This window comes from Ranitomeya imitator, chromosome 3 (assembly GCF_032444005.1).
Source record: "Ranitomeya imitator isolate aRanImi1 chromosome 3, aRanImi1.pri, whole genome shotgun sequence".
NCBI classification, from domain to species: domain Eukaryota; kingdom Metazoa; phylum Chordata; class Amphibia; order Anura; family Dendrobatidae; genus Ranitomeya; species Ranitomeya imitator.
The window spans coordinates 61564961-61581963 of NC_091284.1; the positions used below are offsets into that span (position 1 = coordinate 61564961).

Below are 17003 nucleotides of genomic sequence, written 5' to 3' on the forward strand. Positions count from 1 at the left end.
ACCGCAATAGTTTGCACAACTTTATTGTTCAGCCAAAAAACAAAAACAAAGAGCAACTGCGTCCATTTTTTTAAACATCTAAATATATGGGAAATATACCATAATGGATGTTTTTTTTGTCTGGTTGATTTTTAAAGACACATCCTTCCAACAACAAAAACTTTGGTTTACATTTTGCATCTGTTTTTGCTCCGTATGTGATGGTTTACATTTTGCATCTGTTTTTGCTCCGTATGTGAATGGGTTGTCAAACAAGCAGGTAACACTAGGATGCGTTCTGTGTGTCATCCGACCTCTGTCCATTTTTTACTATCTACTCTAATAAATCAGAGAAGCTTAGAATTTTTTTCTGTACAATGTCATACTGATATTAAAAATTAAACATAAAAGACCAAAGATGGAGGAAAATTAGATCCAGCACTCCAGTTAAAAAATGGTTCTTGTTTTCTCACATGCAAAAAAATGGGTGTCTGAATGCGGTCTAAGGGTACCGTCACACTATACCATTTAGATCGCTACGACGGTACGATTCGTGACGTTCCAGCGATATCGTTACGATATCGCTGTGTCTGACACGCAGCAGCGATCAGGGATCCTGCTGAGAATCGTACGTCATAGCAGATCGTATGGAACTTTCTTTCATCGCTGGATCTCCCGCTGTCATCGCTAGATCGGTGTGTGTGACACCGATCTAGCGATCTAGCGATGCGATCCAGCGATGCGTTCGCTTGTAACCAGGGTAAACATCGGGTAACTAAGCGCAGGGCCGCGCTTAGTAACCCAATGTTTACCCTGGTTACAAGCGTAAAACTAAAAAAAACCAAACAGCAAATACTTACATTCTGGTGTCCGTCAGGTCCCTTGCAGTCTGCTTCCCGCACTGTGACTGCCGGCCGTAAAATGAAAGCAGAGCACAGCGGTGACGTGCTTTCACTTTCACTTTACGGCCACATAGTGGCATTTTGATCGCTACGACGGCACGATTTGTGACGTTCCAGCGATATATCCGTGACGTTCCAGCGATCTCGCTGTGTCTGACACGCTCCTGCGATCAGGGACCCCGCTGAGAATCGTACGTCGTAGCAGATCGTTTGAAACTTTCTTTCGTCGTCTAGTGTCCCGCTGTGGCGGCATGATCGCATGGTGTAAGAAAGGTGTGCACGATATTGTATACGATGTGCGCATAGTAACCAACGACTTCTACATCGCACATACGTCATGAAATTATCGCTCCAGCGTCGTACATTGCAAAGTGTGACAGCAGTCTACGACGCTGGAGCGATATTGTTACGATGCTGGAGCGTCACGGATCGTGCCGTCGTAGCGATCAAAATGCCACTGTGTGACGGGACCCTTAGTCACAGTGTAATTCAGCTCTTGGCAAGGACTGACCCCCTACAGGCCCAATGCCTAAAAAATCATCTTCCTACTGTCCTGCCTTATCTTAGCTCAGTGTCATGTCCTATACTGCACCTTATGTAACTTTGACCATAGATCATAGCTATCAATGTTAATTGATATTCTCTTTATTCAGGTCTCTCATGCAGAAATCCATTTCAGAAAATGAAGCATTCGGTAAGTGTTAATATTTCATTACATTCTAGTGTAAGGGTTGATTGCTGTGCACAAGATGAACTCTTATTACAACGTACAAGGAATTACATACAAGATTGATTAAGCTAACAATGCTGGTTTGACCTCTAAGGGTACCGTCACACTATACGATTTACCTACAATCACGACCAGCGATATGACCTGGCCGTGATCGTAGGTAAATCGTAGTGTGGTCGCTGGGGAGCTGTCACACAGACAGCTCTCCAGCGACCAACGATGCCGAGGTCCCCGGGTAACCAGGGTAAACATCGGGTAACTAAGCGCAGGGCCGCGCTTAGTTACCCGATGTTTACCCTGGTTACAAGGGTTAAACAAAAAAAAACCAAACAGCACATACTTACATCTGGTGTCCGTCACGTCCCTTGCCGTCTGCTTCCCGCACTGTGACTGCCGGCTGTAAAGTGAAAGTGAAAGCACAGCCGCTGTGCTCTGCTTTCACTTTACGGCCGGCAGTCACTGAGTGCGGGAAGCAGAAACGGCAAGGGACGTGACGGACACCAGATGTAAGTATGTGCTGTTTGGTTTTTTTTTGTTTAACCCTTGTAACCAGGGTAAACATCGGGTAACTAAGCGCGGTCCTGCGCTTAGTTACCCGATGTTTACCCTGGTTACAAGCGAACGCATCGCTGGATCGCATCGCTAGATCGCTAGATCGGTGTCACACACACCGATCTAGCGATGACAGCGGGAGATCCAGCGATGAAAGAAAGTTCCATACGATCTGCTACGACGTACGATTCTCAGCAGGATCCCTGATCGCTGCTGCGTGTCAGACACAGCGATATCGTAACGATATCGCTGGAACGTCACGAATCGTACCGTCGTAGCGATCTAAATGTTATAGTGTGACGGTACCCTTACAATATTAGATTAAAATTCCCGTACACTAAAGTTGGCTAAAACCACCAATATTTTCAGGCTCAGCTGACAATCTAAAGTGCAAGGGGGGGCTCCTGACTTTCTCATGAAAGATGTCAGGGTAGATAAGGATCCAGTATATCTGGTTTTGGACAGCAGATCCTTTTGTATTATGTGGAGATAAGCCACCACCAGAGGAGTCTGGCTCATGTGTATGGAGGAGTTGGGGGAGTTAGCTGACAGCTGAACCATCCTTCATCTATTGTATCTTTACTGAGAAGTGCAGCCTTAAATGGGCTATCCAGGACATTGCTAAAAACTTGCGCATTAACTACAGTGAGGAAAAAAGTATTTAGTCAGGGTACAATTGTGCAAGTTCTCCCACTTAAAAAGATGAGAGAGGCCTGTAATTGACATCATAGGTAGACCACAACTATGAGCCTATGTGCACACGTCAGGATTTCTTGCAGAAATTTTCCTGACAAAAACCGGACATTTCTGCCAGAAATCCGCATGCGTTTTTTTCATGCGTTTTTGACGCGTTTTTGGTGAGTTTTTTGTGCGTTTTTTCCCAAATGCATAGAATGGCGGGAAAAACGCAGAAAATCTGCAAAATTAATGAACATGCTGCTTTTTTTTACCACGATGCTTTTTTTTTGCGGAAAAAAAACGCATCATGTGCAAAAAACATGCAGAATGCATTCTAAATGATTGGATGCATAATATATGCATTTTTAATGAGTTTTTATAGCATTTTTACTGCGAAAAAAACATGAAAAACCTGAACGTGTGCACATAGCCTGAGAGTAAAAATGCAGAAAATCACCTCGTCTGAATTGGCAAGATTTATTTTGCAAATTATGATGGAAAATAAGTATTTGGTCATTAAAGGGAATCTGTCACCACTTTTTGGGGATATCATGTAAAAATATCATTCAATTTATTGTCACCTATGCATTATACCAGTACTTTTGATACCCCTCGACTCCCCACCTATGATCCACAAATACCGTTTATAATCCTCCCGCGGTGTATGCTCGGTCCGGTCCTTTGGGCAGGGCTTACTGTCCATCTCTCTCCCCCTCCTGGCTAGCTCTACGCATTTCTTTCAGGTAATTCCTGTGTTCACGTAGAGTTACCGCATGTGCGCATTCAAATGTCCTCTCGCGCATGCGCAGTATGCTTTGCCATATTGTGGGCAAAGCATAAAATCAGTATTGCGCATGTGCCGGCATACTCCATTACATTCTATGGCCCGGAAGTAATGCAATGCAATTGTATGTTCCCTCACGCTGGAAATCTGTCAAAAGCCCTGCACATTACACAGGAAGAATCGGAAAGTGAATCTCTGAAAATACATTTGACTGATGTAGTGATTGTAACTTTCGCCTCTTTGATGCCAGACAGGAGAGTTGGAGTAACAGCACATTACCTTACCTCCAGGAGACCTGACCATGATTCCTACCTCAGAAGGCACGGTCCCATTGAAGGTAATATGTTCATAAGTGTGATCAGAGGCGTAGCTAGAGCTTTTGCCGCCCGGGGCTGTTCCCGAGTTTGGCGCCCCCCCCCCCTCCCCGGCTCAATACACACAAAGGTTACCAAAAATGGTTTTCCTGTTTTGTAGAACTTAAACTGGGCCTAATGGTGTCACCCCCACATGCCACACCTGTGACTTAATACCACCACACCATGACCAGGCCACATAGTGACCGAATAATACTACATACAAGGGACAAATACCACAACACCATTTCCAGACCACATATTACCACCACATAGTGACTGAATACTACAATACTGATCAGTAATAAAAAAAAAAAAACCACAATACTATCACCATAAGTGCCAGTATTCACAGGAGATCTGTACTTAGTATGCAGTGTCTGTGTAGAGGTAATACAGAGATCACTGGTGACATTATACACAGGAGCTCTATATAGTATACAGTGTATAGTGTCAGTGTATAGGTAACACTGACTCACCAGTGACGTCTCTAGGTGAAGTCCTTCATCTTTCATCCAGCACAGACCGCCATCATTCCTTCCAGCCAGGACTCGTTTCTGCAGGAAATAACACAGTTATCTCGAGCTCCGCTTGCAGAACACATTACTTAATTTTTCACAACTTCTACATTACATCACATGAAGAAAAAAAGGTGATATAGTGTCACTCTGCACAGTAACAGGACCGCCCCCCCATTTAAAACAGTATACTCAAAAAATAAAATAAATACATCACTGCAGTAATAATATCCCTTAATTATCCCCTATGGTAATAATATTCCACATCCTGGCCCCGTGTGTCTCATTCCTGGCTCCAGCCATATGTTCTCGCATCCTGCCCTCATGAGTATCCATTCTACCCCATATGATCTCCCCATCCTGCCCCACCAGCCTCCATCGTATCCATCCTGCCCCATGATCCAATCCTGCCCCGTGTCTCCAATCATGCCCCGTATCTACATTCTGCCCATGCCTCAAGTCCTGCCCCCAGTGTGTCCAGCATATTACCCCCATGTTGTCCAGCAATCTGCCCCAGTGTGTCCAGCATATTACCCCCATGTTGTCCAGCAATCTGCCCCAGTGTGTCCAGCATATTACCCCCAGTGTGTCCAGCAATCTGCCCCAGTATGTCCAGCACTGCCCCCAGTGTGTCCAGCAATCTGCCCCATGGTCTCCTGTATTGCCCCAGTGTGTCCAGCATTCTGCCCCATGGTCTCCTGTATTGCCCCAGTGTGTCCAGCATTCTGCCCCATGGTCTCCTGTATTGCCCCAGTGTGTCCAGCATTCTGCCCCATGGTCTCCAGTATTACCCCAGTGTGTCCAGCATTCTGCCCCATGGTCTCCAGTATTCAGTGTGTTCAGCAATCTGCCCCATAGTCTCCAGTATTGCCCCAGTGTGTCCAGCATTCTGCCCCATGGTCTCCAGTATTGCCCCAGTGTGTCCAGCATTCTGCCCCATGGTCTCCAGTAATGCCCCAGTGTGTCCAGCATTTTGCCACATGGTCTCCTGTATTGCCCCAGTGTGTCCAGCATTCTGCCCCATGGTCTCCAGTATTGCCCCAGTGTGTCCAGCAATCTGCCCCATAGTCTCCTGTATTGCCCCAGTGTGTCCAGCAATCTGCCCCATGGTCTCCTGTATTGCCCCAGTGTGTCCAGCATTCTGCCCCATGGTCTCCTGTATTGCCCCAGTGTGTCCAGCATTCTGCCCCATGGTCTCCAGTATTGCCCCAGTGTGTCCAGCATTCTGCCCCATGGTCTCCAGTATTGCCCCAGTGTGTCCAGCAATCTGCCCCATGGTCTCCAGTATTGCCCCAGTGTGTCCAGCATTGCCCCCAGACAGTCAGACATAAAGAAAAAAAAAAAGTAAAATCCTCACCTCTCCCGTTCCTAGCGCAGGTCCGGTGCGGTGCAGTCAGCGTCTCTCCATCTCTGCGACGCTCAGGACAGAGAGGCTGAGCGGCGCGCACAGTAGTGACGTCATCGCGCCCTCTGCTCTGAGACGTCGCAGAGTCAGAGGACGCTGAAGCCGCAGGAACCAGGAGAGGTGAGTATTAGAGCGGGGGGCGGGGGCAGGGGAGGGGGTGGGGGGAGCTGGCCCTGGTCGTGGCGGCGGACAGTGCCACCCGAAGATTTAAAGGGGCGTCTTTTTTTTTTTTTTCTTCTCCTGCAGCGCCGGCCGCCCCCCGCATTGTGCCGCCCGGGGCAGACCGCCCCCCCCCCGCACCCCCCTTCCTACGCCACTGAGTGTGATGACATATGTCTCCATATATACTTCCATATGATCCCCCAAAGACTCATCATCCACCTATATTTTTAGTTCCCGTATATTTGTATACATTACTCATGTAATGCCAAGCTCAAACTTAAGTCCCATGGGCCCTTCAGGTAAACGGTTCTGTGGTACACCACCCGTCCATACAGAACATGTTTGTGCATACTGTATTGTAATCTAGGGGGGCAGATACATCATTGCTTTCGCTCTTTTGATTCTGCAGAAAAAATAATTTTAATAGCGACTTTTTTTATTTGTACTTTATTCCTTATTTAATTTGTGACCTTTTAAGGTTAATTTTACTCAGTTTCTTCAGGCTTTTCTTCAGCATTATGACCTTGGGTTGGGTTGTCCTACATCTAATTCATCGTTTGCCACCTAGTTTGTGCAACTGTACTCTTGTAACCGAGTGGAGTGCAAAATCTTTTTAATTGTATTCTTTTTTAAGTTGAAGATTGTCCAGTTTATTGAAAGGCGCAAAAAAACAAAAAGTGGCAAAAAACTCTCTGTGCATATGTGCCAATTTATCGCACAGAGACAAAAAAAAATAATTTTAAAACTATGGCACACATTATCAAAAGTATCATCCTCTAAGAAATAGACCCAAGATTCTGGGGACTGGCTCCAAAATCAGTTTCCAAATGGGATTGCCTTATACTGGACTCTTGGGGCTGCAGTTGGGTCACAATCGATAATATGAACAACGTAATATAAAGACAGGAAGGCATTCGTCAGTGTAGCGGGTGCAATCTGATCTATCTCCGGTAAGTCAATATTGGAGCCCAATAAACCAGCAGCAGTCGTGATGTACAAAATATCAGTGCTGCTCCAGCCTGTGATATGTGATAATTGAAGCGTCCCTTCACCCTGGGACTGAAACAGGACTGAACATTTTTCATTTTTAGTCACCACACATGGCACCCTCCAGTTACTTCCCGCTGCTTCCATTACTCAGATCAGCGTTCCGCTCCCTCTGCTTTCGGGATGGCCACTACAGTAGTATGGGGAGTTCAATAGTGAGTGTAGACCTTGCCTTCTCTGCCATTCCTGTCCTGGCAGTAGGATAGGAAAGGCAGGCAGACGAGCTTTAGACTTAGGCTGGGTTCACATTGCGTTTACAGCAGCCCGTTCAACACATACGGTAACGGGCTGCTGTAAACGCAAGTGCCGGTATGGAAGCACGCTAGCGCAGATAGAGCATCTGCTAGCTCTATCTGCCCTAGCGGTGACGCACTCGGAAACGCTGCAGCCCGCGTCTCGGGGTCCGTCACTCAATGACTGCACATCGCTAGCGCACGCCCATGGTGGGCTTGTGCTAGCGATGCATCCGACATTGGATTCAATGGCGGCATTAAGGGACTACGTTACACCGCGTTATGCCGCGGTGTAACGTAGTCCGTCCAACGGGCGGGTTCAACGCAATATGAACCCAGCCTTAGCCCTGCTCTCCCCATGCCATCCCAAAAGGAGATGGAGGCTAACACCACAACCTGAGCGAAGTAGGCAGGGTGTGGCAAATGGAGGACGCCAGGTAGAGCAAGTCATTTTTCAGTCTCAAGGTGGAGGCTTTAAGCTGTAAAAACATTTAGGAAGTAAACTTTACTCTGTGTATATTTCGTAGATCTCAGTGAAGAAGAATTTATGATGGGAGACAGAAATACTTTACTTACCAGGAGGAAAGCTGAAGAAAATCTTTGCCAGGTAAATTAAACTTCCTAATAATAATATACAGTTATATGGAACAGTGGTCAGAAAAAAGCAGTCCATCGTATGAACAGTACATTGGTTTTTGTTTTTCCTTGAGGTTGTATGGGAAATTTGGAGATTTGTCTTTAAAAGGGGTTGTCCAGATTTGGGATAAAAGTCTGCTGCCACTGCAAGCTGTCAGTTCTCTTTGGTTCAGGCGGTGAGACCAGATGGCCATGTGAGCGCCAAAGTGCGGCCACATTCCAACCAGACGTGCCTTGCTCAACACAAATGAAATGAATGAGGTCAAGCACATCTAGTCGGTACGTGACTGCATGCATGCAAAGCGACTACTCGCTCTCGATGCCGAATTGGAAAATCTTGACTGTGAGTGGTGAGGATTCAAAAGTCTGAAGACAAATAGAATGTCTGCAGGCTTTCATCCCAAATCTAGATAACTCTTTTTAGCATGCGATGGTAATAGTTCATTAAGAAGCCTCAAATCTCAATGGGATCATTTCATGAGAGACATTTATGACAATTCCTCTGGAGACTACCCAGTTAAACTTTACCATCCGGAATCTATTTCAAAAGGGGTTGTCCACCACATGTCCACCCTCTTAACTAACTTAGGCAAAGGGAAACACTTTTCTAAATACATTTAGGATTTCCTTCTAGCCTCCAGCCTCCGACATAGTGACATCACTCTAGAGGTTATCTCAGGAGGCCTGAAGAAGACCACACAGGCACACCTCATTGACAAACCTGTCCAGCGACCTCACTGTGGCATTCCAACAGATGCTGCAAAAAGAAAATGGAAACCGCCATATGGCATCATGTGATCGCTATCTGCACAGCAAGATCGAGGAAACATAACTAGATAAATGTACATAGTAAAGTAATTAATTAGTTAAAAGAGAAAATTGTGGATACATGGTAGACAACCTCTTTAACTCCTCAACTTAAAGGATTACATAGAATTTGAAAACAATATGCTTTACAAGCAAATCAAAAACCGTGGCTCACCTGCTAAATCCTGTGCTGTTCCAGCCATGCCACTCTGGCGGAGCCCACTGGTCTTTATTGATTTTCCTATCGTAATGATGTGCTGTACATCCATGCGACTACTTCATCCAATTACTGCCCTCAGTGGTTTTGTGCTGAACATGCTAACATGACAGCTGAAGGCAGTGACTGGCTGCACTGGACATTTGGATTTTGCTAATACAGGACATGAACAGTGAATGAGAAAATGGTGGCTTGGAGGAAGCTGGGGGGATTTTTCAGTTGACCAGATCTTATATACTGATGACCTATCATTAGTATAGGTCATCAATATGATATCGGTAGATAACTAGCAAATAGAGCAATGGCTGCGCTCAACTGTACTAAAGCAAGGGAATGTGCGATACATGAAATGTGAATAGCATAATGGCTTGTGAAATCTATGAAAAAACACATGAGATGCTTAGCACAAAATTTGGCCAAAAAATGTGAGCCCATCCACCATCGTCAAGGTAATCTCATGGATCGGATGGGTCCCTGACCTGACTGCCTAGTGTGAACACTTACCTCTGGCTAATAACATGGTAAAGCCTGCATTTATAGGAAGGTCGGAACCAACTGTGTTTGGATGTAATTAAAATCACAGCATGGTGAAGGGCGTTCAAGTCAGAAAAAATAGTACATAGTAAATATAGGAAAACTGACTGAACAGCAATCTAGTCTGAGCTGATGCAAAACCAAAAAAGGCTTACATAGCAAATAGATCAATGGCTGCACTCAACTGTACTATTTTTTCTGACTTGAACGCCCCGCCCTTCACCATGCTGTGATTTTAATTACATCCAAACACAGTTGGTTCCGACCTTCCTATTAATGCAGGTTTTACCATGTTATTAGCCATAGGTAAGTGTTCACACTAGGTAGACAGGTCAGGGACCCATTCGATCCATGAGATTACCTTGACGTTTGGTGGATGGGCTCACATTTTTTGGCCAAATTTTGTGCTAAGCATCTCATGTGTTTTTTCATAGATTTCACAAGCCATTATGCTATTCACATTTCATGTATCGCACATTCCCTTGCTTTAGTACAGTAACATTAGTGCAGCCATTGATCTATTTGCTATGTAAGTCTTTTTTGGTTATGCACCAGTTCAGATTAGATCGCTTTTCAATCAGTAGATAACTGACATCTTGCACCGCCACTGATCAGCATTTTGCAGTTGCCATGGTGGACGGATGTACACAGTGTACAGAGCTGGAACAGCACAGCTCCCGACACTACACAGCAGCCATTCTTGGGTGCTGTAGCTCAGCTCTTACTGAAGTACGTGGGACCTGAGCTGTGGTACCCAATAATGACAGCAACACAGTGTACAGAGTGTACAAAGCCATGCTGTATACCTTGCATTTTTGCTTGCATTGTGAGCTTAAAACAGATGTTCGGTGGCAGTTCTGGGTGTGTAATTGGATCGACCCCACGTAAGGGCAATGGGGTACTCGGTACCGGGTCCTTCTGTTCCCTCAGCGAGGATGTCACGGTGGTCCGACCCAGACCGTGGCCCTATGAGGGGCGCCCAATAAAAGGCAGAGTTTGTAGATAATGGTAGTGTTCGTGACGCCACCTGTGGTGTTCGGTCAGGATGACCGACGCTGCTTAGGGGTCCGCTGGGGTGATGGAATGGCAGCTAGATGGTATACCTTCCCACAGGTGAAGTATATCCCCAGGGCTTCCCAGAGTGTAGATGGTGATGGTGGATGATGTAAAGCGCGGTGAATAACGAGGACACAGTGGGTGCAGTCTCTTTACCTTTACTGAAGGCTTCAGCATCCACAGTCCAGGGTGCCGGATGACAGGGTAGGCAGAGTCCGGCCGGTCTGATGGCAATTCCAGAGTCCCCTCATCCAGGTGGAAATCAGTAGCCTTCCCCTTGCGCACAGTAACGTAGTAGGTCCCTACTTGCAGTAGCTACTATTAGGTCCTCACTGTTGTTACTTCTCTCTCTCTGTCCCCCAGATGGATAGGACATAACCCGTATGACGGTGGTGGCCTGAGGCTATTTTATAGGGACCCTAGAGATGCCCCTCTTCCGCGTTGCCACCTTGTCTGCTTAGGCTCTTAGGTTGGACAGCCAACTTGGAATTGACTGCCCTGCCGGTCTCTGAAGTAAAGCGTAGAGTCTATCACTCCCTCGGTGTTCCGGCCACCGGATCTGCACTCAGATGGAGGCAGCCTGCTTCTAGCTGGTCTCCCGCTGTTGTTTCACTCCTGTTGCTATGACTTCTGTGCTCACTCACTACAGCACACTTCCTTTCTTGTCCTTTCTTAGGAGGCTGCCGCATGGGTTGCAGGCGCAGCTCCGTGTCCTTCCTACTGAGCCGCTGAAGTTCTTCCTTGTTCCTCTGTCTGCCTGACAGGAATTCCCTGGGCCGAGCCCAGTCTCCTTCTCTTCCTCTCCTCCTCCTGGCTCCAACTCCAACTGCAACTGTACTCACTTCCTAACCAACCCCCAGTTTTACCCAAATGTGAGAAGTGGCCTAATAGTTAGAACCTTTTGCTCCCCCTGCGTGTGAAGTGTGTGTGTGGATGTGATACCTGGCAGGGTGAACTCCTTTGGTGCCATCAGACGTAACATCGCTCCCTCCTGGTGGAAGAACGACATTACTGCAACGACCAGGACTCTGGGACGCTGCAGAAGTCCTAGACAAGCGCTTTCATTTTTTTTATTCCTGGTTAACTATATGGCATTCATTTAAGCCATGCATTTCTTGGTTGCACTGAGTCCCCAAGAGTGGAATAAAGTATGATATTATGATGTTTTTATACTCTAATGCTATCGTGGAGACTTGGGTGGACCTAAGGGTGTAAACGATGAAGGAAACATTATGTTAATTATGTTGTTCAATAAAGGAAAAAGTTTATGTAGAATTGACTTATAAATAGTGTTGAAGTGCGTCAGAGATAAATGTTGGGTCTCACCACTTAGGACCCCCATCCACTTTCCCTCCAAGCAAGGATGGCCACTCTTAAGAATTAGTTAAATACGATGACTCCTACACTTTTTTTATCCATCTGGGTAGAAATGGAGTTTATCGACTCAGGATATCTGTGTAGGTCACATGGCTAGGCAATAAATATTAATATATGGAGCGCTGCTTCAATCACCGATAGCTTTTTAGCAGCCACTACTTTATTAAAGGCGATTGATATAGAGTTTAATGGTTTTAATTAGATGACAATAAAATCATATCGTGATGTTCTGTTTGTCCCATAGAACATGGAAACGGAAGTCCTGGTTATCTATCGATCTTTATCGTTATTTTTCTGTCTTGTGCTGGTGTTTCAGATTAACAATAATAAGAGGCATGAAGTTGATAAATGGCTATAAGCTGTAGATAACATCTATAAACTGGAGATGCAATGCCTATAAACAAGAGTCACCCGTTTGGGTATTTTCATCTATTCATGTGTATAACATTGTATTAGAGCGGATTAAATGTAATCTTACTAGAAAGAGGGGTACTCCGGGGAGATACAAATAATATGTTCACATCGACGCTACTTCAAATACTATAAAGCTCACATTCATAGTAGTGTTTTAATGATCACATTATGTGATATGTAGAACTATATACTGTGACGGAGATGCAGCTCCTGAGAGCTCATCCTCCCTTCTAGGATGCTGGGTCCCAGGTCAAGGAGCGAAGCTTGCTACTGCCTTCTAAATCAAGCCAGCCCCCTAATAATACCTCCTTCCACTCAGTCATGGATCGAGTGGCGTGGTTTGTATCTTGCCTGGAATTCAAGCCAGCCCCCTAATAATACCTCCTTCCACTCAGTCATGGATCGAGTGGTGTGGTTTGTATTTTTCCTGGAATTCAAGCCAGCCCCCTAATAATACCTCCTTCCACTCAGTCATGGATCGAGTGGTGTGGTTTGTATCTTGCCTGGAATTCAAGCCAGCCCCCTAATAATACCTCCTTCCACTCAGTCATGGATCGAGTGGTGTGGTTTGTATCTTTCCTGGAATTCAAGCCAGCCCCCTAATAATACCTCCTTCCACTCAGTCATGGATCGAGTGGCGTGGTTTGTATCTTGCCTGGAATTCAAGCCAGCCCCCTAATAATACCTCCTTCCTCTCAGTCAGGGATCCAGTGGTGTGGTTTGTATCTTGCCTGGAATTCAAGCCAGCCCCCTAATAATACCTCCTTCCTCCAAGTCATGGATCGAGTGGCGTGGTTTGTATCTTGCCTGGAATTCAAGCCAGCCCCCTAATAATACCTCCTTCCACCCAGTCATGGATCGAGTGGCGTGGTTTGTATCTTTCCTGGAATTCAAGCCAGCCCCCTAATAATACCTCCTTTCACTCAGTCATGGATCGAGTGGTGTGGTTTGTATCTTTCCTGGAAATCAAGCCAGCCCCCTAATAATACCTCCTTCCACTCAGTCATAGATCGAGTGGTGTGGTTTGTATCTTGCCTGGAATTCAAGCCAGCCCCCTAATAATACCTCCTTCCACCCAGTCATGGATCGAGTGGCGTGGTTTGTATCTTGCCTGGAATTCAAGCCAGCCCCCTAATAATACCTCCTTCCTCTCAGTCAGGGATCCAGTGGTGTGGTTTGTATCTTGCCTGGAATTCAAGCCAGCCCCCTAATAATACCTCCTTCCTCCAAGTCATGGATCGAGTGGCGTGGTTTGTATCTTGCCTGGAATTCAAGCCAGCCCCCTAATAATACCTCCTTCCACTCAGTCATGGATCAAGTGGCGTGGTTTATATCTTGCCTGGAATTCAAGCCAGCCCCCTAATAATACCTCCTTTCACCCAGTCATGGATCGAGTGGTGTGGTTTGTATCTTGCCTGGAATTCAAGCCAGCCCCCTAATAATACCTCCTTCCACCCAGTCATGGATCGAGTGGCGTGGTTTGTATCTTGCCTGGAATTCAAGCCAGCCCCCTAATAATACCTCCTTCCACTCGGTCATGGATCAAGTGGTGTGGTTTGTATCTTGCCTGGAATTCAAGCCAGCCCCCTAATAATACCTCCTTCCACCCAGTCATAGATCGAGTGGCGTGGTTTGTATATTTCCTGGAATTCAAGCCAGCCCCCTAATAATACCTCCTTCCACTCAGTCATGGATCGAGTGGCGTGGTTTGTATCTTTCCTGGAATTCAAGCTAGCCCCCTAATAATACCTCCTTCCACTCAGTCATGGATCGAGTGGTGTGGTTTGTATCTTGCCTGGAATTCAAGCCAGCCCCCTAATAATACCTCCTTCCACCCAGTCATGGATCGAGTGGCGTGGTTTGTATCTTGCCTGGAATTCAAGCCAGCCCCCTAATAATACCTCCTTCCACTCAGTCATGGATCGAGTGGTGTGGTTTGTATCTTGCCTGGAATTCAAGCCAGCCCCCTAATAATACCTCCTTCCACTCAGTCATGGATCGAGTGGTGTGGTTTGTATCTTTCCTGGAATTCAAGCCAGCCCCCTAATAATACCTCCTTCCACTCAGTCATGGATCGAGTGGCGTGGTTTGTATCTTGCCTGGAATTCAAGCCAGCCCCCTAATAATACCTCCTTCCACCCAGTCATGGATCGAGTGGCGTGGTTTGTATCTTGCCTGGAATTCAAGCCAGCCCCCTAATAATACCTCCTTCCTCTCAGTCATGGATCCAGTGGTGTGGTTTGTATCTTGCCTGGAATTCAAGCCAGCCCCCTAATAATACCTCCTTCCTCCAAGTCATGGATAGAGTGGCGTGGTTTGTATCTTGCCTGGAATTCAAGCCAGCCCCCTAATAATACCTCCTTCCACCCAGTCATGGATCGAGTGGCGTGGTTTGTATCTTTCCTGGAATTCAAGCCAGCCCCCTAATAATACCTCCTTTCACTCAGTCATGGATCGAGTGGTGTGGTTTGTATCTTTCCTGGAATTCAAGCCAGCCCCCTAATAATACCTCCTTCCACTCAGTCATAGATCGAGTGGTGTGGTTTGTATCTTGCCTGGAATTCAAGCCAGCCCCCTAATAATACCTCCTTCTACCCAGTCATGGATCGAGTGGCGTGGTTTGTATCTTGCCTGGAATTCAAGCCAGCCCCCTAATAATACCTCCTTCCTCTCAGTCAGGGATCCAGTGGTGTGGTTTGTATCTTGCCTGGAATTCAAGCCAGCCCCCTAATAATACCTCCTTCCTCCAAGTCATGGATCGAGTGGCGTGGTTTGTATCTTGCCTGGAATTCAAGCCAGCCCCCTAATAATACCTCCTTCCACTCAGTCATGGATCAAGTGGCGTGGTTTATATCTTGCCTGGAATTCAAACCAGCCCCCTAATAATACCTCCTTTCACCCAGTCATGGATCGAGTGGTGTGGTTTGTATCTTGCCTGGAATTCAAGCCAGCCCCCTAATAATACCTCCTTCCACCCAGTCATGGATCGAGTGGCGTGGTTTGTATCTTGCCTGGAATTCAAGCCAGCCCCCTAATAATACCTCCTTCCACTCGGTCATGGATCAAGTGGTGTGGTTTGTATCTTGCCTGGAATTCAAGCCAGCCCCCTAATAATACCTCCTTCCACCCAGTCATAGATCGAGTGGCGTGGTTTGTATCTTTCCTGGAATTCAAGCCAGCCCCCTAATAATACCTCCTTCCACTCAGTCATGGATCGAGTGGCGTGGTTTGTATCTTTCATGGAATTCAAGCCAGCCCCCTAATAATACCTCCTTCCACTCAGTCATGGATCGAGTGGTGTGGTTTGTATCTTGCCTGGAATTCAAGCCAGCCCCCTAATAATACCTCCTTCCACCCAGTCATGGATCGAGTGGCGTGGTTTGTATCTTGCCTGGAATTCAAGCCAGCCCCCTAATAATACCTCCTTCCTCTCAGTCAGGGATCCAGTGGTGTGGTTTGTATCTTGCCTGGAATTCAAGCCAGCCCCCTAATAATACCTCCTTCCACTCAGTCATGGATCAAGTGGCGTGGTTTATATCTTGCCTGGAATTCAAGCCAGCCCCCTAATAATACCTCCTTTCACCCAGTCATGGATCGAGTGGTGTGGTTTGTATCTTGCCTGGAATTCAAGCCAGCCCCCTAATAATACCTCCTTCCACCCAGTCATGGATCGAGTGGTGTGGTTTGTATCTTGCCTGGAATTCAAGCCAGCCCCCTAATAATACCTCCTTCCACCCAGTCATGGATCGAGTGGCGTGGTTTGTATCTTGCCTGGAATTCAAGCCAGCCCCCTAATAATACCTCCTTCCACTCGGTCATGGATCAAGTGGTGTGGTTTGTATCTTGCCTGGAATTCAAGCCAGCCCCCTAATAATACCTCCTTCCACTCGGTCATGGATCAAGTGGTGTGGTTTGTATCTTGCCTGGAATTCAAGCCAGCCCCCTAATAATACCTCCTTCCTCTCAGTCAGGGATCGAGTGGCGTGGTTTGTATCTTGCCTGGAATTCAAGCCAGCCCCCTAATAATACCTCCTTCCACCCAGTCATGGATCGAGTGGCGTGGTTTGTATCTTGCCTGGAATTCAAGCCAGCCCCCTAATAATACCTCCTTCCACCCAGTCATGGATCGAGTGGCGTGGTTTGTATCTTGCCTGGAATTCAAGCCAGCCCCCTAATAATACCTCCTTCCACCCAGTCATGGATCGAGTGGCGTGGTTTGTATCTTGCCTGGAATTCAAGCCAGCCCCCTAATAATACCTCCTTCCACTCAGTCATGGATCGAGTGGCGTGGTTTGTATCTTGCCTGGAATTCAAGCCAGCCCCCTAATAATACCTCCTTCCACCCAGTCATGGATCAAGTTGCGTGGTTTGTATCTTGCCTGGAATTCAAGCCAGCCCCCTAATAATACCTCCTTCCACTCGGTCATGGATCAAGTGGTGTGGTTTGTATCTTGCCTGGAATTCAAGCCAGCCCCCTAATAATACCTCCTTCCTCCCGGTCAGGGATCGAGTGGCGTGGTTTGTATCTTGCCTGGAATTCAAGTCAGCCCCCTAATAATACCTCCTTCCACCCAGTCATGGATCGAGTGGCGTGGTTTGTATCTTGCCTGGAATTCAAG

The 17003-nt window shown here is 46.6% G+C and overlaps 1 protein-coding gene across 1 annotated transcript in view; it reads left to right on the forward strand.

The window, feature by feature from the left end:
• The window catches only part of SAMSN1 (SAM domain, SH3 domain and nuclear localization signals 1), a 59536-nt gene that overhangs the window by 34384 nt on the left and 8149 nt on the right, over positions 1-17003 (forward strand). Inside the window, exons 4-6 of the mRNA XM_069759731.1 lie at positions 1535-1575; positions 3876-3962; positions 7871-7950. Of these exons, the coding sequence (XP_069615832.1) occupies positions 1535-1575; positions 3876-3962; positions 7871-7950 (208 nt within the window). The remainder of the gene's footprint in view (positions 1-1534; positions 1576-3875; positions 3963-7870; positions 7951-17003) is intronic.